At 40.0% G+C, this 15,412-nt stretch overlaps 1 protein-coding gene across 1 annotated transcript in view; it reads right to left on the minus strand.

Annotated features, from left to right (window-relative positions):
* LOC132125449 (NEDD4-like E3 ubiquitin-protein ligase WWP2) overlaps window positions 1–12,596 on the minus strand; it is a 32,814-nt gene extending 20,218 nt beyond the window's left edge. Inside the window, exons 1-5 of the mRNA XM_059536882.1 lie at window positions 12,527–12,596; window positions 11,413–11,564; window positions 10,006–10,165; window positions 9,843–9,932; window positions 7,328–7,502 (exon numbers count right to left, since the gene is read on the minus strand). Coding sequence (XP_059392865.1) covers window positions 7,328–7,502; window positions 9,843–9,932; window positions 10,006–10,106 — 366 coding nt within the window. The 5' untranslated portion in view covers window positions 10,107–10,165; window positions 11,413–11,564; window positions 12,527–12,596. The remainder of the gene's footprint in view (window positions 1–7,327; window positions 7,503–9,842; window positions 9,933–10,005; window positions 10,166–11,412; window positions 11,565–12,526) is intronic.
* Between the last annotated feature and the right edge of the window lie 2,816 nt (window positions 12,597–15,412).

Raw genomic sequence — 15,412 nt, forward strand, 5'->3', positions numbered from 1 at the left:
AAGTACAGCACGTTCAATGGATTGTACTGTTATTGGACTAAATTGAATTATCATTAAAGTAAACTGAGCTGAATAATTACACTACAATTGTCTTTTTAGAGCTGTTTTACAGCTGCAATTGTATTTGTGTCAATTTAAGAACTTGGTTTTATTAATACTGTTATTTTCTTGTTTATTGTGTGAATCTGCTTTGAAACAATCTGTATTGTATAAACCGCAATATAAATAAATGACAAGACTTACTTAGTTCAACAACATCCCAACTGTTCAGCTGACAAAATATAATTCCAAGAAACATTTAGTTGATAAAAACTCCATAAAAAGTTCAGAAAATTGTGTGTTTAACATGATCTTGAAACTCGTACAGGATACGTACCATTTATAAAAGCTATAGTCTATCCATCACATTTCATCCCAGTATATGGTGTCTACACTGCTGATTTTTTTATGTTCATCAAGGCTGTATCTATTTGATTAAAAATACAGAAAAAATGTCATTTTGTGAAATATTATTGCACTTTAAAAAAAGTTTTCTATTTTAATATACTTTAAAATGTATTTTATTCCTGTGAAGCAAAGCAGAATTTTCAGCATCATTACTCCAGTCTTCAGTGTCACATGATCCTTCAGACACCATTCTAATATACTGATTTATTATCAATATTGGAAACAGTTAAAAAATATAACTGAATATAAGGAAATATTAAGTGCTGCAACATATTTTTTGGGACCTGTGATACTTTTTTCAGGATGCTTTGATAAATAAATTAAAAAGAACAGTGTTTATTCCCCCAAATTTCTTTTTTTTTATATATTATAAATATCTATTTTAATATACACTACTATTCAAGGGAAAGAAATAATAAATTTAGCAGCATTATCTCAGTTATCATAAGAAACATAAGAGTAATAAATTTATCTTGATTCTGAACTTTGAATAAAAATATGAACAGTGATCATATTAAACAATGTTTCTGAACTCAGAAGATTAAATGTCAAAAGATAAATAATATCAATTTAAGCAATGGCATTAAAGTAAAAAAAAAAAAAAAAAAAGCAAATAAAATTTAGCAGCAATATCTCAGATATTGTAAATTATTCTGTCAGTTGTGCAACCCTTTCTTTCAGAGGAGAAAACTCATTTAAAATCTATTAAGAAAACTATTTAGCGTCATCTTTTTGTGACCGGCGGCCACAGTATCACTTGTGCTCGCACATGCAGCCTAGTGATGTGCGGGTCGGGTTTTTTTCCAACCTGAGGGTCCCGCTTTTATGAAATTATTTGGCCCGCCCAAGCCTGCAAATATAGTAACATTTTGTACGTGTGGATAAACATCTGGATAATATATGCATGGATAAGTGTCTGAATACCGTACAAATGGATGGATAAGCACCTGGATAACCTATGCGTGGTCCATATCACGCTCTGATTTAAGTGCGCTAACTTTTGACGTATCCATCCAAAATGTGAAATTTTATTATGACTGAATTCTGTGATTCCGTATGCGCTTTCTACATCTCGGAAATCACAGGGTCCTAATAAACAGATAAACACTCAATATTAGTCATATTGGAACTGCTGATGAATTTTATAATGGCACTTAATATTTACATTTTTGGATCCTCAACTTCATGCATTGTAAATATTTTTATCATTATCAACTTTTAACAACCTCTCCTTGAACTGTCACCTTATCGTGGTGGAGAGGTTTGAGTACCCGAATGATCCTGGGAGCTATGTTGTCTTGGGCTATATGCTCCTGGTAGGGTCTCCAAAGGCAAACAGGTCCTTGGTGACGGGCCAGACTAAGAACAGTTCACAAACCCCTTATGTATGTTAACATACACATTAAGGACCGAGACATCGCCCGGCATGGCGCAGCCAGGGCCCCACCCTGGAGCCAGGCCCGGGGTTGGGGCTCGTATGCGAGTGCCTGGTGGCCGGGCCTTCCCCCAATGTGGTCCGGCCGGGCTCAGCCCGAAGGAGTGACGACCCGATCTCTGGACACGGAATCTGGCTTTAGGGACGTGGAATGTCACCTCGTTGGCGGGGAAGGAGCCTGAGCTTGTACAGAGGAAGGTCGAGAGGTACCGACTAGAGATAGTCGGGCTCACCTCCACGCACAGCTTGGGCTCTGGAACCACACTTCTTGAGAGAGGCTGGACTCTCTACCACTCAGGAGTTGCCCATGGTGAGAGGCGGAGGGCTGGAGTGTGTTTGCTTATAGCCCCCCAGCTCAGCCGCCATGTGTTGGAGTTCACCTCGGTGAATGAGAGGGTCGCTTTGTTTGTGCCTACGGGCCGAACGGCAGTGGGGACTACCCGGCCCTCTTGGAGTCTCTGGGAGGGGTGCTAGAAAGTGCTTCGACTGGAGACTCCGTCGTTCTACTGGGGGACTGCAACGCTCATGTGGGCAGTGACAGTGACACCTGGAGGGGCGTGATTGGGAGGAATGGCCCCCCTGACCTGAACCCGAGCAGTGTTCTGTTATTGGATTTCTGTGCTAACCATGGTTTGTCCATAACGAACACCATGTTCAAGCATAAGGGTGTCCATCAGTGCACGTGGCATCAGGACACCCTAGCCCGGAGATCGATGATCGACTTTGTGGTCGTGTCATCAGACCTTCGGCCATATGTCTTGGACACTCGGGTGAAGAGAGGGGCGGGGCTGTCAACTGATCACCACCTAGTGGTGAGTTGGATCCGATGGCGGGGGAGGAAGCTGGACAGACTCGGCAGACCCAAACGTACTGTGAGGGTCTGTTGGGAACGTTTGGCCGAGCCCACTGTCAGAGAGATCTTCAACTCCCACCTCTGGCAGAACTTCGACCGGATCCCGAGGGAGTCTGGAAATATTGAGTCCGAGTGGACCATGTTCTCCACCTCCATGGTCCTTGCTGCTGCTCGGAGCTGTGGCCGCAAGGTCTCCGGTGCCTGTTGAGGTGGCAATCCCCGAACCCGGTGGTGGACACCGGAAGTAAGGGATGCCGTCAAGCTGAAGTCCTATCGGGCCTGGATGGCTTGTGGGACTACGGAGGCAGCTGACAGGTACCAGCAGGCCAAGCACTGCAGACTGCAGCCCGGGTAGTCATGGAGGCAAAAAATCGGGCCTGGGATGAGTTCGGTAAGGGCCATGGAGTAAGACTATCGGTTGGCCTCGAAGAGATTCTGGCAAACTGTCCGACGCCTCAGGAGGGGGAAGCAGTGCCCTACCAACACTGTTTATAGAGGAGATGGGCACCTGTTGACCTCAACTGGCGATATCGTCGGGCGGTGGAAGGAATACTTCGAGGATCTCCTCAATCCCACCGACTTGTGTTCCGTTGAGGAAGCAGTGGCTGGGGAATCAGAGGAGGACTCGTCCATCACCCGGGCTGAAGTCATCGAGGTAGTTAAAAAGCTCCTCGGTGGCAAGGCACCGGGGGTGGATGAGATCCGCCCCGAGTACCTCAAGTCTCTGGATGTTGTGGGGCTGTCTTGGCTGACACGCCTCTGCAACATCGCATGGCGGTTGGGGACAGTACCTCTGGACTGGCAGACCGGGGTGGTGGTCCCTCTTTTCAAGGAGGGGGACCGGAGAGTGTGTTCCAACTATAAGGGGATCACACTTCTCAGCCTCCCCGGGAAAGTCTATGCCAGGGTACTAGAGAGGAGAATTCGGCCGATAGTGGAACCATGGATTCAAGAGGAACAGTGTGGTTTTCGTCCCGGTCGTGGAACACTGGACCAGCTCTATACCCTTTCCAGGGTGCTGGAGGGTTCATGGTAGTTTGCCCAACCAGTCCACATGTGTTTTGTGGATTTGGAGAAGGCATTCGACCGTGTTCCTCGCGACATCCTGTGGAGGGTGCTCTGGGAGTATGGGGTCGGCGGCCCCCTGCTTAGGGCTGTTTGGTCCCTGTACGACCGGAGCAAGAGCTTGGTTCGCATTGCCGGCAGTAAGTCAGACCTGTTCCCGGTGCATGTTGGACTCCGGCAGGGCTGCCCTTTGTCACCGGTTCTGTTCATAATTTTATGGACAGAATTTCTAGGCGCAGCCAAGGGCCGGAGAGTGTTCGGTTTGGGGACCATACGATTTCGTTGCTGCTTTTTGCGGATGATGTTGTTGTGTTGGCCTCCTCAGACCAGGACCTTCAGCGTGCACTGGGACGGTTTGCAGCAGAGTGTGAAGCGGCTGGGATGAGAATCAGCACCTCCAAGTCCGAGGCCATGGTTCTCAGTCGGAAAAGGCTGGATAGCCAACTTCAGGTTGGTGGAGAGTTCCTGCCTCAAGTGGAGGAGTTCAGGTATCTTGGGGTCTTGTTAACGAGTGAGGGAAGGATGGAACGTGAGATTGACAGATGGATCGGTGCAGCTTCTGCAGTAATGTGGTCGCTGTACCGGTCTGTCGTGGTGAAGAAGGAGCTGAGCTGTAAGGCAAAGCTCTCGATTTACCAGTCAATCTACGTTCCTACTCTCACCTATGGTCATGAGCTGTGGGTCATGACCGAAAGGACAAGATCCCGGATACAGGCGGCCAAAAAATAAGCTTTCTTCGTCGGGTGGTTGGGCGCTCCCTTAGAGATAGGGTGAGAAGCTCAGTCACTCGGGAGGAGCTCAGAGTAGAGCCGTTGCTCCTCCACATCGAGAGGAGCCAGCTGAGGTGGCTCGGGCATCTATTTCGGATGCCTCCTGGACGCCTTCCCAGGGAGGTGTTCCAGGCACGTCTCACCGAGAGGAGGCCCCGGGGAAGACCTAGGACACGCTGGAGGGACTATAAACTATTTTTAATGAGGCAATTGCAGTACACACAAATTGGAAAAGAACCTCTCCTCATTCAAAACGTTCTTCTGAAACTTTTCCAAGGCATGCAAGCACTATAAGTCTTTCCCAATGGGACGATTGTTCAAGATCTTACAGTGAGCTTCTCTGGTTGTTGTTGTTGTGGCAAAAATTCAAAAGGCACATTTTACATGGATTATTATGGTCATTGATTATTATGGAGCTACTGCAGAGATAAATGTCCAGTTCTCCTTTGGCTGTACAGCAAATGTAAATAATTCAAGATTGAAGAGGTTGGCTTATCATTCAATTCTAGTCCTTACTCTGATTACTGTCAATAATCCCATAAATGTCACATTAATAATACTAAATATTACAGTATTATACTGAAAGACAGGTGCTCACACACAGTCTTTTCCAGAAACTTACTGGTAATTTACGGTTTAGAGATCATGTATGAAACATACCTAAGAGAAATGATAGTATTGCGATCCGTAAACAAGCATAAGATTATTGGTATGTGCAGGTCAAGGTCAATACATGCTAACGTAAGAAGTCTGCTTTGAATCATTCATAAAATTTTAAGCAGCAACTTATTTTCCGTGATGTCCTCGATGCACGGGTCGGGGCGGGTAAAGAAATTTTACTTTATTTGCGGGCTGGGGCGGGCCAAATAATTTCATAAAAGCGGGGCATCATGCATGTGTGAGCACAAGTGATACTGTGGCCGCCGGTCCATGACTGGTAGAAAAAAAAAATCACCTTCAGAGTTTTCTCCTCTGAAAGAAAAGGTTGCACAACTGACAGAATAAGTTACAATATCTGAGATATTGCTGCTAAATTTTATTAGCTTTTTTTTTTACTTGAATGCCATTGCTTAAATTGATATTATTTATCTTTTGACATTTAATCTTCTGAGTTCAGAAACATTGTTTTAATATAATCGCTTTTCATATTTTTATTCAAAGTTCAGAATCAAGATAAATTTATTACTCTTATGTTTCTTATGATAACTGAGATAATGCTGCTAAATTTATTATTTCTTTACCTTGAATTTCATTGCTCTAATTTATTTTTTATGTTTTGATATTTCATATTTTGTTCACATGTTTAATATATCTGCTGTTCATATGTTCATTTATTAGTGCGTTATATGATTAGAATGTTGTCCTGGTTTTAAAATAAAGCACAGCAATGATATTTGAGAGTGTAGTTTCCCTTTCAGGAAAAGTATCGCAAAAAAGTATCGAAATCGCAATTCTTGACTAGGTATCGGTATCGAAACAATAATTTTGGTATCGTGACAAAACTAATGTAAACTTGCACTAGACAAAATAAAAATAACAAAAAACACGTTTTTTGAGATCCTGTTGGATACTATTGTATGGCATCTTATTTTTAAAAGCAAAAAAGGTGTTCTGTGTGATCAGCTACATTTACATTATCAAAGAACATCACATTATGAACACTCCCGTTATAATCAGTGAAGCTGTCTTCACTGTATAATAAATGGATCTCTTACACACCCTGTATGCATATCTGTATGTTTCAGCGAAGACTCATCTGAATGCCTCTTACTGGCCACTGCATTCATAAACTCAACAGAATCGCATGTGACTGGTTATAATGCGCAACCCTGTAAATGTGTAAAAAGAAATATGATGCTGAATGAACAGATCTAAATTTAACACCATAATTGACATTTTCCATTTCATTTAAACTTTCTTCGTAAATTTTGTGTAAGATTTAGTTTAACTGTGCAAGCCCCCATTCATTTCAGACCTGTGACAAGGCTCTGCCTATGGATATAGGCACAAAAAAATAACACGTTTTATGACTGAATTAATAATTTGATAAGTTTCATCGTCATCTATGATTTTTTTATTTAAATCTGTATTCATTTCGATTGTGGTCTGCTTTGCAGAGTCCCTCATTGTCAGTACTGCACCATACATTGTAGCTACGTTACTTTATGAACCACCCACAGATCTCAGACTACCTACAGTATAGGGTTTAGATTGTGTTTATTATTCCCGTCAAATTTAATTTTCATCAAACATTTCTCCAGTCTTCACATGATCCTTTAGAAATCATTCTAGTAAGCGCACAAGAAACATTTCTAATTATTATATATGTTTAAAACTGTTGTGATGTGTCATATACTTGTGTTGTAGATTTATGTTTTTTTTTTTTTTTGGAAACCTTGATACACTGACACAGTACTTTTCAATGATGCATTAAATTGAAGTGACAGTGTTTCTATTTCAAATAAACGCTGCTCTTGTGAACTTTTAATAATCAAGGAATCCTTAAAAAAAATATTGGGCAACAGAAAGAGACTTCTCCCCAAAGAGAAGGTGTAAAGAACTTATTGGCATGAAATACAGCACTAACATTTACATCCCAATCAGTGATGGATGATGATTATTTGTTGTGCAACCTCTAAATCAGAGCTTAGTACACACTTCTGTTATGATGTTAGCTCTTTAGAGTCAAAGAGAAGTAGAAGACATGTGTAACTCAAAAGCACTTTGCTGATGAGGAGAGTAAAGCGTGTGGTTGACCTGGTAGAGGTATCTCTGGTTGAACTGCTGCATGGCTCCCTGCAGCTGGCTGCGCTGAGACTGCCACTGCTCATAGTTACGCACAGACTCGGCTGTGGGCCGCTGCCACGTGGTGGTTCTGGTGTTGTGATCCACATAGTAGAACCTGCCACGCTGATCCACACGCTTCTCCCATCTACAACAGACACCAATCATGGATTAACACCAGCACCAGATATGTGCAGAAGTGGTCATGCACAAAAGCAAACTATAAACACTCCCAGATGCTCCACAAATTTTTGTTTTGCTATTTCAAATGCAATCTCGCAATAGACAGCGTCTTTGACCTTTTGCTATGGAATGATATTGCGGACATTATTCAAAAGGCATTGCAAATTGTTTTTGCAATTGCGTTTTCAATTTGTGGACGCATAAAATGTGACAATCCAAACGCAAATGCAAATCGCGCATTACCGTTTTCATTTAAGATTAAGTGAATGCACAGTGTCTGCCAAATTTAAAATGGAAATGCAAAGTCCGTTTGCAATTGTGTTTTCCATATCTTACGAGCTATGAGCCTGTCATATTTAAATAGCAATATTAATTACCACATTTGCCTTTTCACTCTCTCTGCACTGTGCATGTAAACTGCCAAAACTCAAATGGAATCGCAATACCTTTTGCATTTGAATTTCCAACGTCTACATGGAAACCTGTCAATCAAGTGACAGGGGTGGGGCCATTTAATTGGGCGTGTTTGCATTGGGAAGTGACGATCGTACTAAAATGTACCATGTTTTTACTAGGGTAAATATGAGTTAACAATAGTGTTTATAATTAAGCCACAGTAGCCACAAATGTACAGTTGTCTGAGACGTTATGAAATGTTCTTTAATATCATGAACCATAAAATGTAGTTGTAGCAGTGTTCTGCTATTGTTTATTTTCATAATAGGTAAACACAGGCCACAAGTTAAGACGGTCACAGATCTGGTGCTGATTCAGTGTAGCTTGGTAGCTGAGTGGTTAGTGACTGTCATCTCTCACGGCATACCATCTTTTAGCGCGTGTTCGAAACCCGGGCCAACACAGACGTTCTTTATTTTTTTGTTTACCCTACTAACTTCAGCCGCTGATTTCGGACTTGCATCCTCAGTAGTTCAGACTTTGTGCATTCGACTCGGGAGTGTGATGTCTGCGAGGACGCAGGTCCGGTAATTCTGCAAACAGCAGCGTACTTGATAACATGTCAGCTCGCCTTGACTACTGCAATTTTCCTCACTGTATGATCGCCCGTTTGGCGGCTGAAGTTAGTAGGATAAACAACAAAATAAAGAACGCCTGGGTTGGCCCGGGTTTCGAACACGCGCTAAAAGACAGTATGCCATTAGAGATGACAGTCACTAACCACTCAGCTACCAAGCTACACTGAATCAGCACCAGATCTGTGACCATGTTAACGTGTGGCCTGTGTTTACCTATTATGAAAATAAACAATAGCAGAACACTGACTACATTTTATGGTTCATGATATTAAAGAACATTTCATAACGTCTCAGACAACTGTACATTTTTGGCTACTGTGGCTTAATTATAAACACTATCGTTAACTTATATTTACCCTAGTAAAAACATGGTACATTTTAGTACGATCTTCACTTCCCAATGCAAACACGCCCAATTAAATGGCCCCACCCCTGTCACTTGATTGACAGGTTTCCGTGTAGACGTTGGAAATTCAAATGCAAAAGGTATTGCGATTCCATTTGAGTTTTGGCAGTTTACATGCACAGTGCAGAGAGAGTGAAAAGGCAAATGTGGTAATTAATATTGCTATTTAAATATGACAGGCTCATAGCTCGTAAGATATGGAAAACACAATTGCAAACGGACTTTGCATTTCCATTTTAAATTTGGCAGACACTGTGCGTTCACTTAATCGAAAATGAAAACGGTAATGCGCGATTTGCATTTGCGTTTGGATTATGTCACATTTTATGCGTCCACAAATTGAAAACGCAATTGCAAATACAATTTGCAATGCCTTTTGAATAATGTCCGCAATATCATTCCATATTTTGCCATGTTTTCATGTTTTTTCAGCATCTTGTGCAATTAGACTAAAAGTAGCTCAGGTTTTTAAAAAACTACACAGTGACTACATGGTTGCATTTTGTGACCTTATCTCCAGCCAGTGCAGCTCAATTTTGTTTGAGGTTGCCGCTACCAATTTACCTAACTAATATTTAAATTCCACCTATAAAAAATAGTTTTTTGTTCATGAAAATAAAAACTCAAGCAGTAGTCAAGCTACTGATACTGAAAGCTCAAATGTGCATTTACAAAAGATGGCAAAAAAGAATCAAGATTTAAATGGAATAAAACTGTATTTCACCCTTTCAATAAAAATCCTAAAAAGGAATAAATCAAACACCTATTCCTGATTACCTCAAACCTCATTTCTGTCTGATGGATTGAACTAGTAACTCCTTCCATAAACATTATAAACACACACGTGATAAAGACAGATACACACCCTGGTGGGAGGGGTCTCTCCCATGTGGTGGTCTTTGTGTTATGATCCACATAGTAGACTCGTCCATGAGGGAGAATTCGCTGTTCCCAACTACAAGAGATAAAAAACACTAAGCAATCCGAAATAGCACGCGCTGAAGTTCAGCCACAGCTCTCTGACGTACCCATCAGGAAGTTCATGGGTGGTGTGTGTCTCTGTGGCTGTACTGCTCTGCTCGGTGGAGGATGGGGTCTCTGTGGCTGCTGGCGGGGCAGGACTGTCCATCTCAGCAGAGGGGGTTGAGCTCAGTGAGGGTGAGCCATTAGCAACCGTCTCACCTTTACCTGAGCAAAGACCAACAAAACACTGAACACCATCATAGGGCCTAAGTAGGGCGATAACTATATATTATTTCTAGGGCTGTCAGTTTAACACATTAAAATGTAAAGAAAAAAATAACGCAATTAAAATATTTTTACGCAGTTAACACATTGGCCAAATCTTATTCATACAGTTGACTGTTAATGCAGTTATGACCTAAAATTCAAGATATTGGGGCAAAAATGCTCCTGTATGTGTTTTTGTCTCATATTTATATCATACGATAAGCAATATCACAAGCAGGGAGAGCAGTATCCATCCAAACGAGTGGTGATTTTGTCCTGAATATAAGGAGTGCAAATGTGATTTTAAACAACAGTTTGGTAAATAAAGAAGTTAATACTGTTTTATATTTTAAACCCAATATTATGTTTTTGCTCAATTTAGCAGAGAACATATTACCTGTAAAGCCACAGCATTTGTTTAGTTTCTGAACTTACCAATTAATATGTTTTAAATGAATCATGTGAATCAATGATTCAAAGGCCCATTCATAAACAGACTCATTTACTTCGTTCCAAATCAGCTGTTTGCAAGTGGGTCTGGCTGCAGACTTGCACTTGCAGACACTTGCGCTTCCACTAGTGACATCACTTGCAGTCTTTTTCACATTTTTGTCATTTTGATCTTAAGGCTGGGCGATATATCTAACGATATGATCATGCGCATCTAGTCAGTAAATCTGGTTCCGTGATTAACGCTAAATCGCTATCACCTGCTTTCAAATGGAGCGGCATTTAATTGACAGAGCCGTAGATCACTGACAAGCTACACAATATCGCGTTCATATTGCGTATTCATCGAAGACGATAATGAACGCGATATTGTGTAGCTTGTCAGTGATCTACGGCTCTTGGTTAATGCTGCTCCATTTGAAAGCAGGTGATAGCGATTTAGCGTTAATCACGGAACCAGATTTACTGACTAGATGCGCATGATCATATCGTTAGCTATATCGCCCAGCTCTATTGGATCTATGCTTTGATTACTTTTTGACAGAATCTCTGAACATTTTACAACAGTAGTCAGGTGGTGAAGACAAGAAAAAAGAAACAAAATTACGAATTCACTTGCAATCACCACTTGCACTCTCCACTACCTGCGACGTCACTTGCTCATCTCTATCACGTTATCATGTTATGATCACAATCCATAGCAGCTTGAGTGAGTTTGTATATTTGTAAAGTTTGTGTGTGTGTGTGTATCTGACCAGCACTGCTCAGGCTGCTGATGGCCGTCTTTAAGCTGCTGTGGAGGCCTGTGTCGTCTGCAGATTCTCCATTCAGTTCTCCATTCGAGAGAACAGCTCCTCTGATGTCCGCTGGAGAGTCTCCACAGGAACCCACAGAATGAGCTAAACTTCTGGAAAAGTATGACAGATTCATATCAGACACAGCATTGTAATTGTTCATATGAGTGATGGTTATTTCTGTGTATTTTCTGCCATGCCTCTGTAAACCCACACACAGTGCATATGTTTAATTATGGGTATGTCCAGTCTATCTGGACATGAGGCAAGTATTTTTAGTAAACATCCTGTAACACTCCCACGGAGGGTACACACAATCTGCTAGATTGCCCAAGCAAATTCTATTATTTGGAGTATTTGGGACATACTGGTGGGTTTGGCAACTCCTGGTTTGATAGAACTGACTGTTTTATTCTTTTAATTGTAAAATGAATTGTTGTAAGCAACAGAATTGGAAAATTCTGAAAGAAATACATGTATTTAAAAAATTTGCCCACCCACCAACATATGTTCTCTCAGCATAATTCACTATCATAAATAATTGTGCGTGCATGTTCCATACACAGTAGCAGTATGCAACAAAGAAGCTGATTTACTCTACAGTTTTCTTCATTTATTAATTTAATTAACACAGTTTTACAACATCTACAAATATGGTTCTGGTGTTAGTTCCACATAAGTTCAAAATAAGAGAAAATAAACAACAACAAAAAAAAACCTACGTGTACTACATTAGGCTAACTGAGACTTGTTATAGCACTTGCATATTTGTTGATTTTGATTGGTTCTCTTGTCTTCATTTGTAAGTTTCATTGGATAAAAGCATCTGCTAAATGACTAAATAAAATGTAAAGACTGCACAAAGCACCTTTCAGTGCATTCAATTCACTGGACTACTCAAAAATAGCAGTCATACCACTAACCCCTAACACCAACTTGTGATTCTTCAGCCCATTTAGGATATCACGCACCGAAAACAAGGCTGTGCTTACCAGAACATCAGAAGACATCAAACAGGAGAAGCAGAAACTACATTATGAATAATCAGGTATTAAAAAGAGATATTTGTGCTGACCGTCCACGGGGGCTGCTGGTACTCAGGCTCTCCTCACTATGATTAGACCTACTCGAGTGAACTATCTCTGCACAGACAAAAAAACACAAAATCATCATTAGCACTAATTCACATACAGTATATCACGCAGAAGGGTTTGTCATTTCTACTCTGTGACCATGTGTTACAGTGTAAAAACCAGTGATGCATTTACTTAGTACAATATTTAAGAAAGTTCACTTTCATGTCGGGTGTGAGAAAGACATGTTGATCCAAACATGAATTACTTCCTTTATTCCCTGTATAAATGACTTGTGTGCTATAGTTCAACCCTGATCAAGTCATACAATACTTATAATATATCTTGTCTGTTTCTCATACAAATTTGTTGTTCAGTATATGGAAAACAACAGAATGAAAATGCAGTTTGGAATCCCATGAGAGGAAGAGACTTGGATACCCATGACTTTAATACTAACATGCACCTGAAATTTACACTGCTCGTGTTGTTGCTCTTAATGAATCGTGTTTGCTTTTTCCGTTTTAAGTAGTTGAAAGTATCAAGTCATAAAAGGCTTGCATTTGTAAAACTCAAATGGAGTGGGCTGAAACCTTTTATTACAAAAATCACAAGTTACTGTAATAAAGTTTGAGGCTTCGTAAGTTTGAGCAAACGTTTCTGTTTACTGAATGTGTGTGCCATTCTGTCTTTCCCCAGGTCCGTACACAAAGAGCTGTTTATGTAGTGCATGAGTTTCAGAAAAAAACTGCCTTGAGGGAAAACATTAAACCAACAAGAGTGACTTCAGAGCGAACAGAGGACCCTAACAGACCTACACACACTCAACCTTTATCCACCGCTGAAGGTCAAACACTGAGAGAAATCTCAGTCCACAGCTTTATACTGTACGTGGCTAAACCCATCATTTGGGAGCCCAACACAAAGCCAGTTGTTGTTCTGGTATGTTGTGAAAGACATTTCACATGTCAAACGGCCAATGAAAGATAAAGTCAGACAAATCACTGAAAAAATCATAAGCAACAGATTAATCATCTCCAGAACAACAGTAAAGTCCTTCATAGAGACATGAATAAGAAGCATTTACACTCAGAGCTTCTATTAGTGTTTATTACAACCTCATTCATGGTTTAAGCAGCTCCAAACACATCCATATTTCAAATAAATGCAACATGTATTCAACCAAAGTCACAGAAATTTCTAGTAGTATATTAAATGTAGGACTAACAAATATTTTTCATCAATTAATTTGTTGATATCTGTAGTTATTAGGGCTGCAAAACCATTAATCACATTACTATGTGTGTGTACTGTGCATATTTATTATGTATTTATAAATACACACACACGTATACATTTGAAAAAAAGGACAAAAAAAGTACATACTTTATACTTGCATATAATTTATATTATATATAAACTAGGGCTGGGCCATATGGCCTAAAAAAAAATTTTTCACAAAAAAAATCAATTTTCAGATGACAAAGAAATTGTTCAAAACAAGTTTTAACTTTGTTTTGCTTTGATTTTACCTTATGGGATTTGATCTGGATTTCCCCCTTGGGGTTAAAGTGCAATCAGAAACAACAAGCCAAAAATACAAGACGGCAGGCCCTGCCATTGAAAACATAACATAACATAACATCTATCATAACATGCTTATCAAACTGGATTTGGATTTTAATTGTTTGTAAGACTGTCAGAGGTCTTCTCTTTTTTTTTTTTTTTTTTTCATGGGAGCCGCATTGATAGGACAAAAGTAAAGCTTGGCGAGCCACGAAACCAATAACACTGCTGTAGGTTGCTTTTTGGCGGGTGTGCCTGTGCTCCGCGGTCTTCGAAACATCTCTCTCACTCATGTCTCTATAGCAAACACGGGATGGTTGAGCCCATTCTGAACTACGGGAGTCCTGAGTGGAGTGTCGGCAGATGTTTAAAAGAAAAACAATTTTCATTCAGACAAGTCAATGTAATCCACACATTCGAGTTAATCGATAAAATAGATTTATCGCCTAGCCCTAATATAAACAAATATTTTATATATAAATGTAACATTTTTCCTTAATATATGCATGTTTGTATGTGTATTTATATATACATATTACATATACACAGTACACACACATACAGTATGTAAACAAACTTTTTATATGTCATTAATGGCAATTAATCGTTTCATACTTAGCAAATGACACCCAATAAATAGCAGTAAAATCTTTTCCAGTAAATGTACTACAAATGTAGTTCGCATAGACTGATGCTTTCCGTCTTTTACCCAAACTGCTATCTACAACTATCCATATTGACAGTATTTTTATTTGAGACAGAATGTGGCTGGAACAGCTCTGCAAATGTGTCAGAATTAGAAACATCCATAAACTAAAGACACAACACGACTGCTAAAAGACACCTCTGAGAGACAACTGATGCACCATCATGTTTACAGATGATCTCCAAACAGAAGAATGCTGTTATTCTCCAAGCTTCTTACTCTTTGCTGCTTATGTTCAAAATTTTCAGAAAAACCTGACCTTTATTGAAGTACCACAAATTACTGGCATGACTAAAAATTCCTAATTAAAATACATTCCCACTAATTTTGTACAATATGGTTTCTTGTGTGATTATGAATGCTTCAGTGGTAAGACATGACTTCTTCTTTGGGGGACCAAATTTCTCTTTCATTGTGTTGGAGGGCTACACAAATGAAATGGCTCAAATAAAATCAGCCAAACTGTTGAATTTTCATTATTATAGTATTATAAGTGTACACATATTCATTATATTTAAACGTTTTTTACAGGTAAACAGCATTTTTATATGTATTATTAATCACTGATGCATAAATATTTATTTAGGAATTAATGTTTTTGGGCAGTCACACTACA

This window comes from Carassius carassius, chromosome 43, assembly GCF_963082965.1.
Source record: "Carassius carassius chromosome 43, fCarCar2.1, whole genome shotgun sequence".
Lineage (NCBI taxonomy): Eukaryota > Metazoa > Chordata > Actinopteri > Cypriniformes > Cyprinidae > Carassius > Carassius carassius.